This window comes from Lagopus leucura, unplaced genomic scaffold, assembly GCF_019238085.1.
Source record: "Lagopus leucura isolate 7727_CA_CO unplaced genomic scaffold, USGS_WTPT01 Super-Scaffold_100019, whole genome shotgun sequence".
NCBI classification, from domain to species: Eukaryota; Metazoa; Chordata; class Aves; order Galliformes; family Phasianidae; genus Lagopus; species Lagopus leucura.
Window position 1 is genome coordinate 10,565,309 of NW_024962273.1, and position 18,185 is coordinate 10,583,493.

At 48.6% G+C, this 18,185-nt stretch overlaps 2 protein-coding genes across 2 annotated transcripts; one reads left to right on the plus strand and one right to left on the minus strand.

Annotated features, from left to right (window-relative positions):
* Positions 1 to 1,167: 1,167 nt before the first annotated feature.
* On the minus strand, positions 1,168 to 6,097 carry TSN (translin). Its single transcript, XM_042877804.1, has 6 exons — positions 6,007 to 6,097; positions 5,837 to 5,930; positions 4,422 to 4,518; positions 3,639 to 3,754; positions 2,999 to 3,078; positions 1,168 to 2,685 (listed from the first exon to the last, which is right to left on the minus strand). Exons 1-6 carry the CDS (start codon positions 6,070 to 6,072, stop codon positions 2,449 to 2,451), a joined length of 690 nt encoding a protein of 229 aa, XP_042733738.1. The 5' UTR covers positions 6,073 to 6,097; the 3' UTR covers positions 1,168 to 2,448.
* A 379-nt stretch (positions 6,098 to 6,476) lies between these two features.
* On the plus strand, positions 6,477 to 10,016 carry NIFK (nucleolar protein interacting with the FHA domain of MKI67). Its single transcript, XM_042877907.1, is given in 7 exon segments — positions 6,477 to 6,607; positions 6,694 to 6,819; positions 7,389 to 7,497; positions 8,033 to 8,244; positions 8,462 to 8,539; positions 9,465 to 9,609; positions 9,612 to 10,016. Coding segments are annotated over 7 exon segments (840 nt in total). The 5' UTR covers positions 6,477 to 6,481; the 3' UTR covers positions 9,656 to 10,016.
* The last annotated feature ends 8,169 nt before the right edge of the window (positions 10,017 to 18,185 follow it).

Here is an 18,185-nt window from a genome sequence, read left to right on the forward strand (position 1 = left end):
AGGGAGAACGTTTGCTGTTTCTTTTTCCCTTCCCCAGACCCAGTTTGGGAAGTGCACTATGCAGACTGCCTCTTGCAAGTAATGCTTTTCCAGAGGAAGTTGCTAAGCTCTCACAGAACCTAGGGACAGGAAAGAACAAGGGTTTGCTAAGCCCGAGGTGGAGGTGACGCTGCAGTGTCAGGCACTTGCTCTTCATACAGAACAAAACAATGCCACGACTTGCAGACTTTAGAAGCCCTGAGACTTGCTCTTCCAGTTGTCCCTCTCACAGCTCCTGCATGTCTGCACGTGTGGCACAACACTGCTGTCTCACCAGCTGCAGAAAGCCACAGGAGATGCAGAAGCTGGCAGATCTGGCATCTACTGAGAAACTGTGTAAGTATATGGGATTCCACATCAGGAAGCAGAGCTGTTCCATGACCAAGTTCCATCCAGAGCTGCTGGGACACTAAGCCAGCACAAAGCCTTAACACATGTCCTGCAAGAAGAAACCCAGCCTGCCAGGTGGCCTCACATCCCAAGCCCACACGCCAAGAACCCTCCAACCTGAGCGGCACCAGTCTGATGCTCAGGAAGCCTCTAATTCCTCTGCTCCCACACATTTCCTGTGTAACCTTGGCCCCAGTCTCAGAGCCCAAGGGCGTTGTTTCATGAGCCTTTGCTTTTGATGGTAGAGTGGCTTAATTCCTTCCTTCCTCCCACCTCCACAGGGTTGAAGTGAGAAAGAAGCGAGAACAAACACACGCTTTTAAAGCTGGACTCAGCGCCAAGGGCCTCAGGAAGTTATACCCTCATTTTCCTCAGCTGTGATAGGGGCACACTGCTATCTGGCTATGTTATGTGGCAGGATGAGGACAAATGTTAAATATTATGAGGCACTCTGAAGATAAACCTTGCTGCATCTTGGACATGGCATTAATAGCCTCCTCCATATCTCTCTATTTTAACTTGTTTAACAAGTCAAAATTAGTTATTTTTTTAAGTCTATCAAATCTGTGTGCAGCTTGACTAGCGCTCTGCTTGCCACTTGTGACTGTGCTCCATTTAACAGCATACACCCAAAGTGAGCCCACATACAGATAAAGGCTGAATTTGAACTACAGTATGTCAAGTTAAGCTCCCAGGAAGGAAAGACAGGAACATCAGATAATCAGACAACAGGCAGAGTTACCAAATGGCCAAAGAACAGTTTTTATTGGCCAAAGTAACCAAGAAACCATTTCCTTCCAATAAACAAAATAAAAACATAACTGAAACAATGGGAAACGTTTGTCAACTAATTGAAACCCTAACTAACCCACGTAAGCTTGATTGTTCATACTCATCCTCTGGAAAGATTCCTCCTTCTAAACAAGCTGCTTCTCTCTTGTGCTACTGCACCCCCTGAAGTAAGAAAGTGGAAAGACTCAAAGTCATCGAGGACAAGAGAACAAATGCACAGGGAGGTATGGATCTGTCCATCTGCACAGATGGAAAAGGCTGTTGGTATCTGCAAATATCTCACATGCAAAGTATCTGACACTAATAGTTTCCTTTTTGGGGGGCACACATTTTACCGTGTGAACTTTTTAAACCCAGGAAACAGAACAATCATGGCCTATACAGATTGTTAAAACTCAAATCCTACCTGCACTTTGTCAGTTAACACTTCTCTATTCATAAACTTTGCTAGTTCAAAAGAAAATAAAAAAGCTACAGAGTTCCTAATGTAAATGACTGTGTTCAAACTCAACATTTACTCATGTCAGTAAATGAGACAGCAGCCAGTAAAAGCAGATAGTTGAGAAAGCCTTGTACACTCTGGTAGCAGGCACGTTGGAGGGGAAAAATGAGGAAGATGCACCCAGGTGTAATGCACTGATTCCAAGGGGAGATAGGCTAACTGGAGCCATTCTAAAAGATCTGGTTAATAAAAGTTATGCAAATCTGTTTCAACTTAACTGATGTAGGTGAAAATTAAAAAAAAAAAACAACAAACAACAAAAGCAAAACAACCCAGTGTCTTAGAAAATCCATACTGATGTTTATAGACTGTGCTTTTAAGATGTCACAAACATCGGCACCAAGCTGCATGGTGTGCACACATCTTTCAAGGGGTGTGAGTAGAAACAGCTGCAGCACACAACTCCCACAGCACTGAAGCAACACTACAGACCCAGTGAGAATTCTGGCTCGTGGAGTTACTGACCACCTGCTGTTGTGCACAGAACAGCAACGTGTGTTCTGACAGAGGAATTTAACTGGGAACAGAGGGCCTGCAGTGCTAACCTACACATGATTTTACAAAACATTTTGAGATCTAACACCCATGCTACACCTTTTGTAAGAAAATAGAGAGCAGCTATCGGCTGCAGTTCTTCTAAACTACTGTAGGAAGGCTTTGCTAGCATGCCTCCAAACTTGGCAACCATTTGAGGTAATCAACGATGCTGTTAAAATCAGCATCCTTCATTTCTCTCCACCCGCGCCACCCGCTGCCTCCTTATTGAGTCCTCTGATGGACAGGTCATAAACCACTTCCTCAATCTTCTTGACGTCGTATTTCAGGCCGTCGTAACGCTTCCTCAGGGAGTCGTTCTTCAGGTTGAGGAGACGGAAGCCCGAATCCAACTCGTTGATAAAGGTTGAGATGCGCAGCGGGCGAGAATAGTCACCGGCTGTGACGCTGTTCACTGCCAGCCTGGCCTGGGAGAAGAGGCACAAATCAGCTGGGAGAACGTCAGAGGAACACACTCCAGCCACTCCCCCTTTCCCATCGGATCCTTTAGCAAATGCAGCAGATCTGTTGACCAGACTCATGAATTTTCAATCCAGAGCCTCGTTTAACACTTAATGTATCAGTGAGGCACAACCCTGACACACAGGCAAGCAGTTGGCTAAAGGTCAGACTCCTTCAAATACAAACCATAATTACACAAACTACTTGGGACAGTTAAAGGAATAACGGCTACTTCTGTGTCAGTTTCAACCCAAACGTTTGCATGGATATCTTCCCTACCAGCTCACTGGCCAGAGTTAAGACACCAGAAAGGTAGTCTTCAATGTCCAGGTGGAAGCCCCTCTCCCGATCAGCTTCAACTGAGAAAAAAGCAGAGTGGTGATCAGGTGATGCTGAACATGAGCAGAACCAGCAAGCTGAAATTGCATTTATTTATCGGAGCTAATTTGAAATATCAAATTTACGAAATATTATTACAAAATAAAAAGCATCCTCTTCCTGCATATGATGCAATCACCGCCTCTTCATAGCATTTTGATTCAGCATCTTTTACATCCTCAACCAGACTTGCAATAGGTCGTAATTAATCTAACACAATAACTGAATTTACAGAGAGCAGAGAGGTCTGCAGTTTTTTTGGTGTTTTTTTTCCCCCCCTCAAATCCTGTGCTCTGAGAGGCAACGGTTCTCTCACAGCATAAAAAAATCTTTTCTTTTTAAACACCAAACCAAAAGGTGAGAAAAACAAGCAGTCACCCTTGTGTTATTCTTTTGGCAGAGAGGCAGTCTGCATGCACGCTCTTTGCAATGAAGAACTTTCTAACACATAACTACTCTTGTTTACATTCAGTTCTCCAATTCCAAGCTACACCACCTGAAAACTTCACAGGTTTTCTCTCTTCTGTTACAACAAACTTACTCCCAAGTATTTCTGCAACAGCTTCTCGGGTCACCAACGTTTCTGTCTCCAGGTAGACTACAAACGCTGCCAGAAACACCAACCGCTGAAGCACAAACCTCCAGTGCTCATGAAATCTGTTGAAGGAAACACCAAATCATGATAAAAAATAAGCAACATCCATTATCGAGGAGGGAGCATTTCAAATGTCTGCAGTACAGACTGCTTTCTACCGTTACACATCACACTCTGCAAGATTATTTGCTCACCAAACTACACTGAGCTTGAAATCCACTCCTCAGTCTCCCAGAAGTACCCCTGTGCTGAACATCAGCACTGCTCACAGCCCTCACGCAGCTGCTCAGCTCGCTGTTTCTCAGGCTCTCACACCCGCCAGACAATCACCTCCTTCCCTCCTGTCTCCCAGCAGCATGTCTGAGCTGGTATTCTTGGTCTATGATTTGTTCTTGCTACACACTGTCCCCTTCTGGCGGCAAATAAAACAAAGGCGGTGACTTCATTTACGATCTGTAGAATCAAGCAGCTATTTTGTGGCAGATTTAGAGCTATGTTTTCAGAAACGTCCCTAACCTAACAGCTTAACTGAAATTAATGGAGCAGTGGATGCTTTCACAAACAAGGGATGCACCAACAGAACACCAATTTCTTAAGTTTTCCTTTCTAAGATCTCACACTTGTCTACTGCTCATCAGTTCTCAAGCAGAACCACTGGGCCCATAAGCCTTTAAAATCACTCTTCTAAAGTAATGGTGCCAAATACACTCGCCCCATGCTCAGATCCACCTGTAATACTGATCAGCAGGAAACTTAGTCTTCAGAGATTCCATCTGTGTTCTTACTGTACCGAAGTGTTCCCGAGCCTTCTGACATTTCTTTGGTACTGAAAAAGAAACAATGCAACATTCAGTGGTCCACAAAGAACAGGGTTTTGAAAACAAAGAGCTGTAACTGCACTAATGCTCCTCTGAAGACACTGCTCACTTTTGTCCAAGACAGCTCACCAACATTCAGGTTGCTCTGAGCAGTCATAGCTACAGCACCAGGCACAGGTAGGTCACAAATACCCCAGAGTTTCGGCTCCTTAGCTTTGAATTTGAGACAAGACACTCCAGTGTTACTTAAGGAACACTGTTAATGGTGACTAATTACTTCTGCCATAGAACTTAAGCAGTGGGTGAAGTCTGCATTTTGTAGAGGATATTGATTGAAGGAAACACCAGGTCATACAATCACAAAGAAGTAATGGGAGATGCAAACAGACAGAGAGGAAGGAAGGGATGAACACAGGATCACCGTGTTATTCACCTGCAGACTGAACCAAGGAGCGAATAAGGCTGGTGCCCATGCGTGTAACGGGGCTGCAAACGTGTAATGATGAGGGACAGATGAGAAGAGATGGGGAAAGGCTGAAAGGAGCATCGAGTGCAAGGTCAGACAGACCCCATCTGAGGTAGAAGAGCTGTACTTTTAAAGGCCTGTACGTGCAGTACTGCAGCCTGACACACTCAGCAGCAGCACTGCACTGAATGGTTTTATCATCAGTCACTGCGAAAGAGCTGCAGCCCCACAATGAAAGAGGTCAGCCTGCAGCTCCATGGGAACAGGTCTAGCCAAGAGGTATTTTAAATCCCTGGAGAACAGGGGAAAGCCACTGTGCAGTATAATGTTCTAAGCACCACCAAACAGTACAGAAAATTGCCCTCTATCAAACTTCCAGTTATCACACAGTTCTATGAAGGTAACTCGAGCCACCCCTCGCCTTTCTCTTTGGCATTACAGATTGCCTTGCCTGGTTTAAATCTGCCAAGTGCTTTCATTGGCTCTCTGCTCTCCTCGAGTTCCATCTCTCTACTCCAACTGCTGATAAAGGACTCATTATAACGGATCTTGAAGCAGGGAGCAGCAATCTGCACTCGTTACGGCACAAGAGAGGGCAGAGCACACAGCACAGCTTCTTTTGGCAGCAGCACCAGCTCAACCGACACGGAAATACAGCTGTAGTGACCAACCGCCATTACTTTTACTGCCACCTGTCACCTTCGAGGAGTTGCTAGGGTTAAGAAAGCTCAAATTACAGATACTGATACAGAACGCAGGGCTAAACCCCTCGGTGCTACAAAGCCCGGGCTACTCGTCCCCATAACGTCTCCTGCGCTGGCCGGCTTTACTTCCTTTACCACGAACGGCCTCGCACTCACTGTCCTGGAATCCGTTCCCTTGGTGCACCCCCTGCAGCAGCGTCAGCATCTCGCGGGCCGTCTGCTCCAGCGCCTGCACGACCTTCCGGATCTCCTGCGGACACACATCGCCGCCGCGGCTCAGCGCGCCGCCCGCCGCCCGCCGCCCCCCGGCCCGGCCCCGCGCGCACCTCTCGGATGTCCTGGTCGGCCGTCAGCGCGCCCTGCAGCTCCACGAACATGGCGCTCACTGACATGGCGCCCGCCGCCGGCTCCCGCCTGTGGGGCCTCCGAGCGGCTCCCGTCGCGACGGGCTGCCCCGCGCGCCGCCTGAGCGTCTCCGGGCTGCCCCGCGCGGCGCCTGACGGAGGGAGCCGGGGAGCCCGGACAGGCGAGGAAGAAGCGAAGGCGGGCAGCGGCCGGCGTCACGGCGCGGAGCCGCGAGGGCTCCTCCCCACGCTGATGCCTTCCGCGCGAAGGCCGCCCTGCGCGGGGACGCGGCCCCGTTGCCGGGAGACGGGGCGCGAGGCGGGGGGGCGAGCAGCGCCCCGTTACTAGGAGACGGCACGGAGCCGCTGAGGAGACGGCACGCGCCTGCGCGCAACCGCCGCCGCGCGACACCGCCGCGAGGGAGGATGACGCGCTTCCGGCTGCGAGCGGGACAGCATGGCGGCGGCGGAGGCGGCGGCGGCGGGAGCCGGGGCGCCGGCGTCCTTTTTGTCCCTGGAGCCGCAGCTGCAGCGCACGGTCCAGAAGAAAGTGCGGCGCGTCCGCAAGAACCGGGTGGCCGAGGTGAGTGGGGCTTCGGGAGAGGCGAGCCGAGCCGAGCCGCTCTGTCCCGATCCGTTCGGCGCTGACGCGGCCGTTGTGCCCCGCAGGAGGAGCTGACGCCGGGCGTCGTGTACGTGGGGCACCTCCCGCGCGGGCTGGGCGAGCCGCAGCTCCGGCAGTACTTCGAGCAGTTCGGCACCGTGCGGCGGCTGCGGCTCTCCAGGAGCAAGAAGGTACGTAGAGCATGGCGGGCCGCGGCACCGCGTGGGGAACTCAGCTGCAATTTCCTCAGCGGGCGGAGGGAGGCTCCCCGCTGCTCGCCGTGCCTGAGAAATGAGGGCTTTAGTTGAACTCGAGGGTGAGGGCTTAGGGCCGGCGGTATCAGAACCGCCACTGAGCGGTCACGGCGGCTGTGAATTTTTCCCCACCTAGATGTAGGGGTGTGAGAAGCGTGAGCAGAGCGCGCTGGTTCGCGGTAGAACCTGAAATGTCCCAGGAAGGGCTGTGCTGTCTCTCTTGTGGCTTCATGTTTGTGAATTTACTATCTAGCATTGCCGTATGGTAGCAACAGGAAGGTGAGTGTACGTTGCTGAACAGTTTGTTTCATGCGCAGGTATATACTTAGGAATTCTGTCTGACCAACGTGGGACTGAACCTGGTGCTTTTTTGAGAACTCACTGAGCTGTGTGAAAATGCTTACATGCAGTTGAAAATGTGCATTAACTCTGGGAGCACAAAACATTTTAATTCAGCTCTTCAGGCACCAAAGCAGCGTTTCAGGTCTCTCTGCTGTTGCTTGCAGACAGGAGGGAGCAAAGGCTACGCCTTCATCGAGTTCGAGTGTGATGATGTGGCCAAGATTGTCGCAGACACAATGAACAATTACCTCTTTTCTGAAAGACTGCTCAAGTGTGAGTATGGACCAAAGCGCACGGTCTGTGATGTGCAGAGCAAATCCCTGTACACGCATGTTATTTCTCAGGGAGCTATACGAAGAATCTTGTTTCTGTAATAGTTTTCTTTGTCCCCAGGCTATTTTCTTCTGTGTTGATCACATAGCACAGTGTCAGGGAGGGGTGGGGTTGCTGCAGAGCCTGTTCCTTTAATGCAGATTTTTTTTTTCATTTAACCTGTTGTAGCTGTGCAGTTAGGCATTCTTTTGGTTAAAAGGTTAATGAAATTAGCAAGCTTCTCAGGTATTCTTTCTTAAAGGAATGTGAGCCAGATAGCTGCATCAGTTCTGAAAGTTGGGTCTCTCCGAGTGCTCTTCTGTTCCATTCTTCCACTCCCTGTCTACTGCACATTCAGTTACTTTCTGCCTTCTGTGTTCCTACAATGCTGTCACAGCACTTGCTATGGCTGTGGGTAACGTTACAAAGGGACCCGACTGGCGTTGGTGAGAAGAGCAGCTTTGCTATCAATCACCTGCTGTCGTATGCCTGTCAGGTCAGTTCATGCCTCCTGAAAGGGTCCACGCAAACCTCTTCAAAAACAGCGACCGGATGTTTCAGAAGCCCTCTCAGCCGGCAGTGAAGCGGTACAATAAGGTCCGTTCCCTCGTGGAGAAGGCAAAGATGGCAAAGCGGCTGCTGCGGAAGGAGAACTGCTTGCGGAAGAGGTTGGCCGAAAAGGGGATCAAGTACAGCTTCCCTGGATTTGTAAGTCTGGGGTGGTTTTGATGAGGTTTTGATTCGTAGGTCACAGAAGAGCAGTAGGGGTTTTTCCTGAGCTCTGGACTGTGTGTAATTTGGGTGATTCCTGTAGCGAAGCTTTTGTAGTTAAAAAGCAAAAAAACCCAAACCTATAGACTGTTAGGTAAGAGTTTCTTCATATGGGAAACTTGTAGTGATTCACCTTATTCGTTTTGCTTCCCAGGCTGCACAGAGCCTTCCTGTGAGGAGGAAGAAAGTTAAAACATCAAAGGTCAAACGGAACGCTTCTTTGAGTAGCCAGGTAAGAGCAAACAGTTCTGGTGCTGCCCAGCACCCCAACTGTCCACCCTGAGACAGATGGTTCAAGTCTGCAACTGGTTTCTTTCTGCTGATTTCAGTGCCTGGAAACCTGGGCATTGTTTTCCTCTGGGAGGTGCGTGTGGCAAAAGAGGGTTTGGGGTGCATGAACACACTGGAATGGAAGACAGCGGTTGAATCCCCTCAGTTCTTTGTCCCGTTGGGGTAATCAGCAGCAAAGGCTTCTGCTTACGCATTATTATGAGCAGTTTGCCGTCTCCCTCATGCTCTCCAGGCACGATTTTCCAATATTTTAAAAGTTGATGCCAGCTGAAACTAACAGGATAAAAGGAAGCGCCAGGGTCATCAGCACTGAGATGTGGGACACCAGCAGTCAAAATCTTTCAAGTATCAGCATTTTTGTTTTGTTTCATTACTGTTGTTTTAAAAAAATTATTTCTTTTTACTTCTCGTAATTGGGATAGGGCTGTGTTTAGAAAGACAGGAAAACTCAGTTGTGAGAAATGACTGAAATGATAAGACTGTAATGTTTCTGCTCTGCTGTGGGCTTGGACGTGGTGTTTTTGTCTGCCATTCGCTAATAACTTCGGTGTTTTTTTCCTGACTTTCTCCATCTTACAATTTTAGTGCTTTGAGTCAGGAAATAAAAAGTTTAGAAAACCAACATTCATAATGGCATACTGGAAAACATTAATTTAGGTTTGCATTTCACATCTGCTCTTCTGGAGATGACACTCCTAGTCTGAAGAAGGACTGCCTGAAGGCAGTTATAAAAACAAAGCGGTTTCCCTAGGACGTGGAAGTTGTGAAGGAAGGCTGCACTGAGGTGCCTTGTGGTATTACGAAGGCAGTGACAACTTTCTGTGGCAGATGCTTTGCAGTGAATGATGTCTTTCTGATCTCTTCAGGATCCTACTCCGGTCTGTACGCCTACAGTGCTTGAGCGCCGGAAAGCTCAGCAAGCGGATGATGACACAGATGACAATGAAATAATGATCAAACTGCCCCCTCCGAGTGTTAAGAAAGCTGTGCAGAGACCAAAGAAACAGCCAAGGAAAAAAAACGACCTGAAGAAACAAAAGTAGGCTTAAAATTCTGACAGCCATAGCCGTGTTTTTCCTCTTTCTCAACTCAAAATGATGAGGTGGACCTTCTGTTGCCCTGTCTCAGTTTTTTCTGACCAGACTGGTTGTCTTTCATGGGCAGGGAAAATATTCACAAATAGTTCCCCTCCTGTTAGCTGTTGGGGAGCTGCATCTTCACTGCCTGTGAAGATTTTCTTGACTTTGCACTCATGAGTGCCTATAGTCATGCCAGAACCTTGTGTTAATTCTGTAATTTGTCTCTAGCACACACAGATTTGAAAGGCAATGTTAGGCTATCCATGCTGAGCCTGCTGATGGCATCTGTATTTTATACTTACTAATGATGACTTAAAATACAATTTTTAACTGTTCTTAGTTGCATTGGCTTTTGTAGTGCTTCTGTTTAACTGAAAGTCTGTGCTGTATGTGAATTCTCACATAATTACACAAATAGAAGGGGAGAGGTTTTTTTTTTTTTTTTTTTTTTTTTTTTTCCTCCTTCAAGAAAGACATTCCTTGCATTTCATCTTGCTGGTGGTCAGTCAGGTTTTCCCAGAGCTGTCTTGGGCAGAAACAGGACACCATGCTGCCCCAGCAAGCCATTGGCTTTCAGTCCTGCTTTCGGCAATGCTGGGAATGTCACTCTTTGCCACAGTGTGGAATGGACAAAGGATTTGAAAAGGCTTCAGGAAGGTGAGAAAGTGAGAAGGAGGTAGATGTGATTATAATGACATTCTCTCCGTGACTCAAATCACTTTCCTTTGCTGTTGGGGAACTGCTGGGGAAGCCACTTGGCTGAGTTTGTCTTTACACCAAACACTCGTCACCTTAGGCACGCAATGGAGTTCCACTGACAGTCTGATGATCACCATCAGCCACTGTTGGCTGTTGTTTGGGGTGGGCACATCTACTTACTGATGTGAAACAGGCTGTGTTTACACCTCAGGCCTCTAGAACATGTAGTTAAGGTTTGGAGTGTGCTTTGAGATTAATTAATGTGACCACCGTGGTTGGCAGAAATGCCAACACATTTTGAGTGTGTTAGGAACAGATAAGCAGCACTGGAAAAGGTTACTGCAAGGCTTCATACAACAGAGCAACAGAAGAGAAATAAAATGTATCTGCCAAGAATGAACAGTTTTCTTTTAAAATTCATATTTTTAACTTCGTGTTGTGGAAGTCGAGATGGCTGTGAGCGGTGTGATGCACTCAGTCTTGTGTGGAGCCAGGTCCCTTGAATGCAGCCTGACACAGGAGGGCAGCACTGCAGTTGTGTGGGACACACTGCTCTGGCAAGCAGTGTTAGTTCTGGGAATTGACCTCCCACATTTACAGAGAAACTGATCTAGGCCAAGCCGTTTGGAGTGACCTGCATTGGTGTGCCTGCTGCACCTCTAAGATGACTTAAGGATTTCTCCTGTATTAAGGACTTAATACAGGAGAAATCTGAGATGAATCTTAAATATTCCTGTTCCTTTGGTGCTGCCACCATTAATACTACTTCTGCCAAGGCTCTTCAGTTAAAGCTGCTCTTAAGACAATGTAACTTACACCGTATAGTTTCACTTTCATTGAGGTCTTAGTAACTCCTTCCCATGTGTCCCACTCCCTGCCCAGCCTTTTAAGCTTGTGCTGCTTTCTCTCTCTTCTGCTGCTCCTCCTGGTGCCAGGTCTTCTGCCCATGCCTGGAAGCCTCTGTGTGCTTGCTGCTTTTTTCCCTGCCAGACCCTGTGGCTTCTTTTCACGCTGCCTGTCATGCTTGTCTGGTTGCATGAGCTTCCAGAGCATTACTCGCATGCTTCTGTGGGTCTCTTGGAAAGGTTTGTGTATCTAAACTAGGACCCTGCTCTTTTCATATTTGTGTGGCAGTACGAGTCTTGATAGGAAGAAGATAATCCTGAAAACTGTGTTTATAATAAGATCTGCTTCCTGCTATAATTTTCCTTTCTTGTTGGTTTTTGAATTAGATTGACTTAGATGGTGACTCTTAAAATGAAACAAAAATTGTGCCGTTCGAGTAACAGTCACTAAGCAGGGAGCTCTCAGCAGAAGGGTAAGTTTTCTTGGTGACAGTTTCTGTTTTTAGGCTGCCTGAGTTATTAATATACTGCTGTCCTGGGAGATGTGCATAAGCAGAAATTCAGACACCTGATACTTGCCAAACATATTTTCCATAGCAAATGAACAGACGTGCTGTGTCATGAGTTATGCCTCAGTCCGTGCACTGATCCTCATTTTTCAGCTCTCCAGTCGTTGGTTCATTCTTGCACAAACATGAATTTTATGTTTATGCCCTGGATTTAGGGCAGGCAGTGCACTGTTCTTACAGTGATGCAAGGTGTGCTGGGGATTTTGTTTTCAAGGCACAGCTTGCAAGCTCTCTGCCTTTCTGTGATGAGAAACTTTCTGGAGTTGGTACCTAGTACCATTTTCAAGCTTTAGAAATACAGATGCTCTTTAGCAAAGCCTGCTCATTTACACTCATTAAGCTTCCTCTGTTTTGCAGGAAGGGGAATGCAGCTTAGGAGTACAGTGTTCCCCAGTACATGAAACGTTGAAAGTAAAAGAGGAAAGAAAGGCAGATTTAGCTGAAAAATAGAGGGACGATAGAAATGATGAAGCCAGTCTGGAGAAAAAGGTGTGTCTGAACTTGGCAGTGTTAGACTGCTAGAAATTGAAGAAAATAAATGGAATTGTTTTTATCACCTGTTAGATGTGGGATAGGCTCCCCGGACCTCGCAGTGCATGAGCAGTGTGCTAGGAATGGATGGTGTGGATGGCAGTGCCTGCCTGTCGCCCCAAGCGAGGAGAGCAGGCTGGGCAAGTGACTTGTTCTTGTCAATAACTACCCTGTTTGCTTGCTTGCCTGGCTTTTAAATGTCTGCAGCCCCAAGGAACAAGGTTAAAACCAGTTTGCAAATTGTTCACAGCACAAGGGAAGAATTGTGGCTCTGAGAAGTGGCATCCTGCTCTCCATGCAAAGTACCAGCAGGGGTGGGGGGCTCTGGCAACTTCTCCCTCTCCCAGCTGTCTGTGCTGAGCTGTTTGGTCCACGTTGTGCCTGTGTGATGCAGGAGTCTGGGCAGGGCTGTTTGTGCCATGTGCTGTGCAAGTCCCTGATCCTGGGCAAGGTATTGCAGGGAGGGTAACAGAAGCGTGTGGGACGCAGTCGCTGTCAGATGTGTTCCAGGAGCTCCTACGGGTCCTTCTCTCACACCAGATTCTCTCATTGTCCAATAAGCCATTCAAACACATCCTGTTAGGCTGGAAACTCCGTAATCCGAACCCCACGAAACATCCAACTCCAGGCACTGACAGTCTGCACCATTTTGGCTGAGGATGCATGGAGACAACTCTGAACTGCTTGGAGTTTATGAATTTTTGAATGGAGAAGGTGGGAATGTGGTGAGAAGGATCCCGTGCCACGATTCTGCCTGACGTTGCTAACCCAGGCATGTCCCTCCTGGTGAGAACTGCTGAAGTGAGACATTTTCTCCTGTGTGGGGATGGTGAGGCCTCTCGTTGCTTCACACCCAGCATTAATTAAGCACGTGTCAGGGACGGAGCTGCTTAGCTGTCCTGGGAGCTGTGGATTACTTACACAGCTGAGTTCCTGTGGCCAGTAGCTATGTGGATCTCATATGCATGGAAAGGATATGCTGTGAGGGGGTTCCTGCACAGCTCTTGGTTCTAATCAGAGAGGAAAATGCTGGTTTATGGTTTTCTTCAACCCTTGGGCTGCCTTACTGCAAACAGTTCCGTTGTGTGCAGGTTCACATTAAAGCTCCAGTGTACTGAATAATGCAGAGGTGAAAATGGGACGTGCAGCCGAAAATAGCTTTGTAAGAGATGGGGAAAAACAAGAACACAGACACTTCTGTCTGTTATTTGAGAGAGGCAACCAATGAAGCAGATAGGGAGCAGGAGCTGTGGAGCACCACCCAGATGTGCAAAGCTGGATGTCAGCACAGCATCTGCTCGCTGGAGCCTTGGAAGTATCTCAGAGGCACAGATGAAAAACAAAATGTTCTTCAGTGAGTTGGAAATGCTCTGTTCCTTCCTCTGCATTTTTCTGGTGCTGGCTGAGATGAGGGCTGGGTGAGCAGGTACTGACCTGGGGCTCAGATTGCTCTACAGTTGGACACTGCTGCCCGTTCCCCTGGTTTGTGTGTGGTTCTGTTTCTTTAAAATGGGCAGTGCCTCTGTCATGGTGCTGTTGTCAGTATGCCCTGCAGAAGGCAGAAGCACCAGGGGGAGTGAGCGTGGTCTGTACCAGGACAGCAGCAGCACAGCTGCTTTGCTGCTGGCAGGGTTTGGATTTCTGTTGGGAGAGCTGGAAGAAACCCAGCGTGACTCCAAATGCCAGGCTGACCCTGCAGGATGGGCAGAGGAAAATGTAAAACAAAGCTATAAAGCATTTCTCTCAGGTTTCCTATGTAAAGTATGATGTTCTGCGGTTTATTAATTGGGTGATATTTCAAGGATACTCTACCGAATTGTTTCCTGAAAGCAAAGGATCCAAGTTTGCAGTTGCTGGAGCTGCATGGCTCTGCCTGGGCAGGAGGGAGCTGTGCAAGTGAAAAGTGCTCAGTTTAAAGGCAGTACACACACTCCTAAGGCAAACCTTATCCTCTGGTGTAACGTCAGTGCAGTCACGTCAGATGAATTGCAGCGCTTGTTTTGGTCCTGAACTCCCGGCTCATCTTTTTTTCCACTGGTTTGTAATTTTACAAGATGAAATCCTGCTGTGTCAGTGCATGATAGACATTCAATCCATTGGTTGTTAAGGGCCATTTGCAGTTGGTGATTTGGAGTCAGTTCTGAGCGGGCTGCTGGTATGCGTGTGCTGTGCTGTTGTTCAATGTCAGCCCTCCCACTGAATTTTATAAGAGCATCCATTAATTTCAGTAGAAATCTGCATCTGGGGTGAAGGGTGAGCTAATCTTTAGAAAGGGTCTTAATCCACTTACTTAGCTTCTTGCACAGCTCAGCGTTTTTCCCTTGTCAAGAGCAAGCTGCATTCCTAACCTTGATATGTCACTTTCCAGTTGGTTTAATATTTGGGTGAGGATAAAAAGGAAATGTTTTTCAAAGATTAAAGAGATCCATGCTGGTAAGGTACGTGTGTGTGTGATGTGCTTGTATAAAACAGGAGATGTGAGCGTAATTATAAGTGTTTGGATGGTGGAAAAAAAGGTAAAATGAAAACAGCAGATGATGAAACAGAACAAGAACAGGAAGGGAAAAATCCATCTGAATGTGTAAATGGGATGTTATGACGGAAGAGGAAATGGGGCTGAAATGTTGTTGAATGTCAATTTAAATGTAAGACAAAAATAGAATGCCTGTTAGTTTGACCTGTGAACGTCTTTTCCCAGAGGCCTGAGGGCTGCCAGGAAGAGCAGGGGCACACATACACTGCAACACACCCGTGAGACCCACTGCCTATGGCTGTCCAAGGCGGGACACCACTTGCCTCCTAGGCCACTGCATTCAGTCCATCTCAGGTCAGAAAGGGTTGGAAGCACCAGCTTTCCAGTAGCCAGCACCCAGTTTTTGGGGGGTTTCAGCTTGAGTTACAAAACAAAAAAGCACCACAATTAACGCTGCCTTGATGTTGTGGCCAGGTGACCATCGGCTGCCTCCAGGGGCTGCAGGTCAATGCAGGAGGCCCAGGAGATGTGTGCATGGCTTGTGGGACCTCGCTGTCAATGGGAAATCAAACTCAATTGATACTGTGTGGGGGTGACCTTTATGTGGGATCTTTCTCCTGGCCATTGGATGGCCAAATTACTGTGAGCTTGTAGGCACACGCAGACGTGCCCACATACACACACCTCAAAGCCATTTGCTCACTTCCCTTTAATCAAATCCTACTGCTATCAGATTTTCCTTTCTCTTTGGTGACTGAAGCACGGCTTCATGTGCCTTTGCATGGGAGCTAAGTGGGTCAGCTGTTTTGTTAATGGCAGCTCTCACGTGGAAAGAGCCTGATGCAGAACGTAAGGCTTGGCAGGAAAGCACCAATTAAAGGTAGCATATTGTCTGAGCTGAAAGTGCTCAAATCTGGAGCTATGACAACTGTTGTGCAAGAGAAAGAATGAGGAATTGCTACATTAGTAGCTGATCCAGGCAAGGTAGTGCTTTCTCTGTTTCAAGTGTTCTGTCAGGGTACAAGCAAGGAGCTTATTCCCTGTTTCAGAGGTGAGGAGTAGAGAAGGTGAGTTGCCCAGGGATGTTGCTAGAGCAGATCGACGCCACTTGGAAGCTTGGTCAGCACTTTGCATCAGTCTGTGCTATTTATCTTTGTGCCAGGAGCAGTGCTGCCTTTTCCTTAGCACAGCATGGGTGTGTTCAGGTGAACAGTGCCTGAGGTGTTAGTGCCAGGGTTAGGGCAAAGGGAAAGATCCAGAGTTACAAGAATCGGGCAAAGCTGTGCCATCCCTCATCTATGCAAGCAGTGGAGCTGTGACAGCACATAAAAGAAATGTGGCTTTCCGAGTCTGCATGAGTGTAAGCTCAACTCTAGGAAAACAACCCAGGGCCAGCCATGCTTTGGCTCCAGTCCTGTGCTCTCATGGGCAGCAAACTATCCTCATGTTACTTGTAAATGAGTGTTTCACCTTGGAGCGCTCAGCCTTCAGATTCCTGTGCAGACATTGTGCAAAAGAGCCCTAAAGGAAAAGGAAGGAGCAAGTTGTTCAGGTACAGTGAGTTGTTTCTACTGTGGATGCCCCATCCCTGGAGATGCTCAAGGCCATGCTGAATGGACTCTGGGCAGCCTGATCTGATGGGTGGCAACCAGCCCATGCAGAAGTTTGGAACTGGGTAGGCTTTAAGGTCCCTTCCAACCCAGCCATTCTGTGATTCTATTAAATAAGAGCCCCTCTCCCTCCCAGCTCTTCCTTCTGCTTCCCATTAGTTCTGTTTCACTGATGTGTTTTGTTTGAAAGAGCACTGTTTTAAAATAAAAGCTACTTTATTTATATCCGTATATTCCTTTATATTAAAAAAAAAAACAAAAACTTTTTGACTTTGCCCCTACTTCCAGCATTCTGGGCTCTAAATGCAGAAATCTCTAAGCTTATGTTTCACCTTCCAAATGAACTGTGTGTGTATGTATATATATATATATTTCACATACCTCCTTAGGACAAAACAGAGCTCTTCTCAGCAAGCAGGAAGTGGTGCATTTTGCAGGTGGTTGAGAAAAATCTGTGCTGCTTTGCTGGGAACAGCATAATCTCAGGAGGTGGATATTGCTACATTTGTGCTGCGCTAGTCCTGTCTGTGCAGGAGATCCATGTGTGAGATGTATGAGTAAATGCAGATCTTTCAGAAATGAGAGCATAGTGAAAGCAAGTACCTTTATTTAGGTATATCTGTTACAATGGTAATACTACCTGCTGGTAAACCACCAGCTAAAGCCTATGTCAAGCACTCGCGTGTGCTTTTCATAGCTCCTGTGGATGAGATACTGCTGTTTCTTTCACTTAAGTCCTTTTTGCACCCCTGGACGAATGCTCAAGGACTGACAGGAAAAGCATGCCCTTATCTAGCAATAACTTTGGAGACATCTTTTTGAGATACTGATTTAGATCTGGTTCTGTCAGGAAAACTCAATCTCTTTCCTTTTGGAGTAGCCCGATGTGCTCCCATGATGGGTTTTTGTTCCAATTTGCTGTCAGCAACGGACACACGGGTCTTCCATAGATAATGCTAGAACAAATACAATTGATGCACCGTGGAAGCTGACATTCTGCCAGCCTGAGGGGAGGGCAGGCAGAACTCGGGCACGGTGGGAGCCCTGCAGCGGCCGTGGGTGAGCTCTCACACACGCACGGCTCGGGGTCGCTGGGAGCCGCGGGGGCGCGGCACCGATCTGGGAAACGCGGTCTGAAGGAGCCGAGCTAGCACTGCCTGCGCCTCAGCCGCGTACCGAGAGGCGGCCCTGCGCTCAGCGGGCTGCGCAGACGGGCGTGTGAGCCGCGGTAGCCGAGGAGAAGGAGTCGTTTTTCCTCACAGACGAACACCCGCTCGCCGCTGTCCGCTGCGCGGAGCCCGCGGCCACGGCCAGCCCCGGCGCCGCGCTCTGAGGGCGCAGGGCGGGACCGCGCCCACGGGGAGCCCCGCAGATCGCGCACTGCGCAGGCGCCGTAGCCGCGGCGACCGGGCAGAGCGGCGGGGCACAGCCCCGTGTAACGGCCGCGGGGGCGGGGCGAGCCCCCTCCCGCCGAAACGGCGCCTGCCGCTCCGGAAGTGGATGCGGCGCCGTGGTGGGGTTGTTCCGACTCCGGCCCTCCACGGCCGCCGCTAGAACGCCGGCCTCGCGCATGCGCGCCGCGCGCACTGATCTCACCGCCGCCCCGCCTTACCATAGAGACCGGTGAGAGGCGCGTTCCCTCCAGCCACCGCCTCGCGCTCTGTGGTAGAGAAGCGTGAAGGATGGACGCGCGCTCCCCCTTGCGCATGCGCGCTGCCCGTCCGGGAGCCTTCTAGAGGCGCGGGGCGGTGCCGCACCTGCGCCGTGAGGCAAGGCTGGCG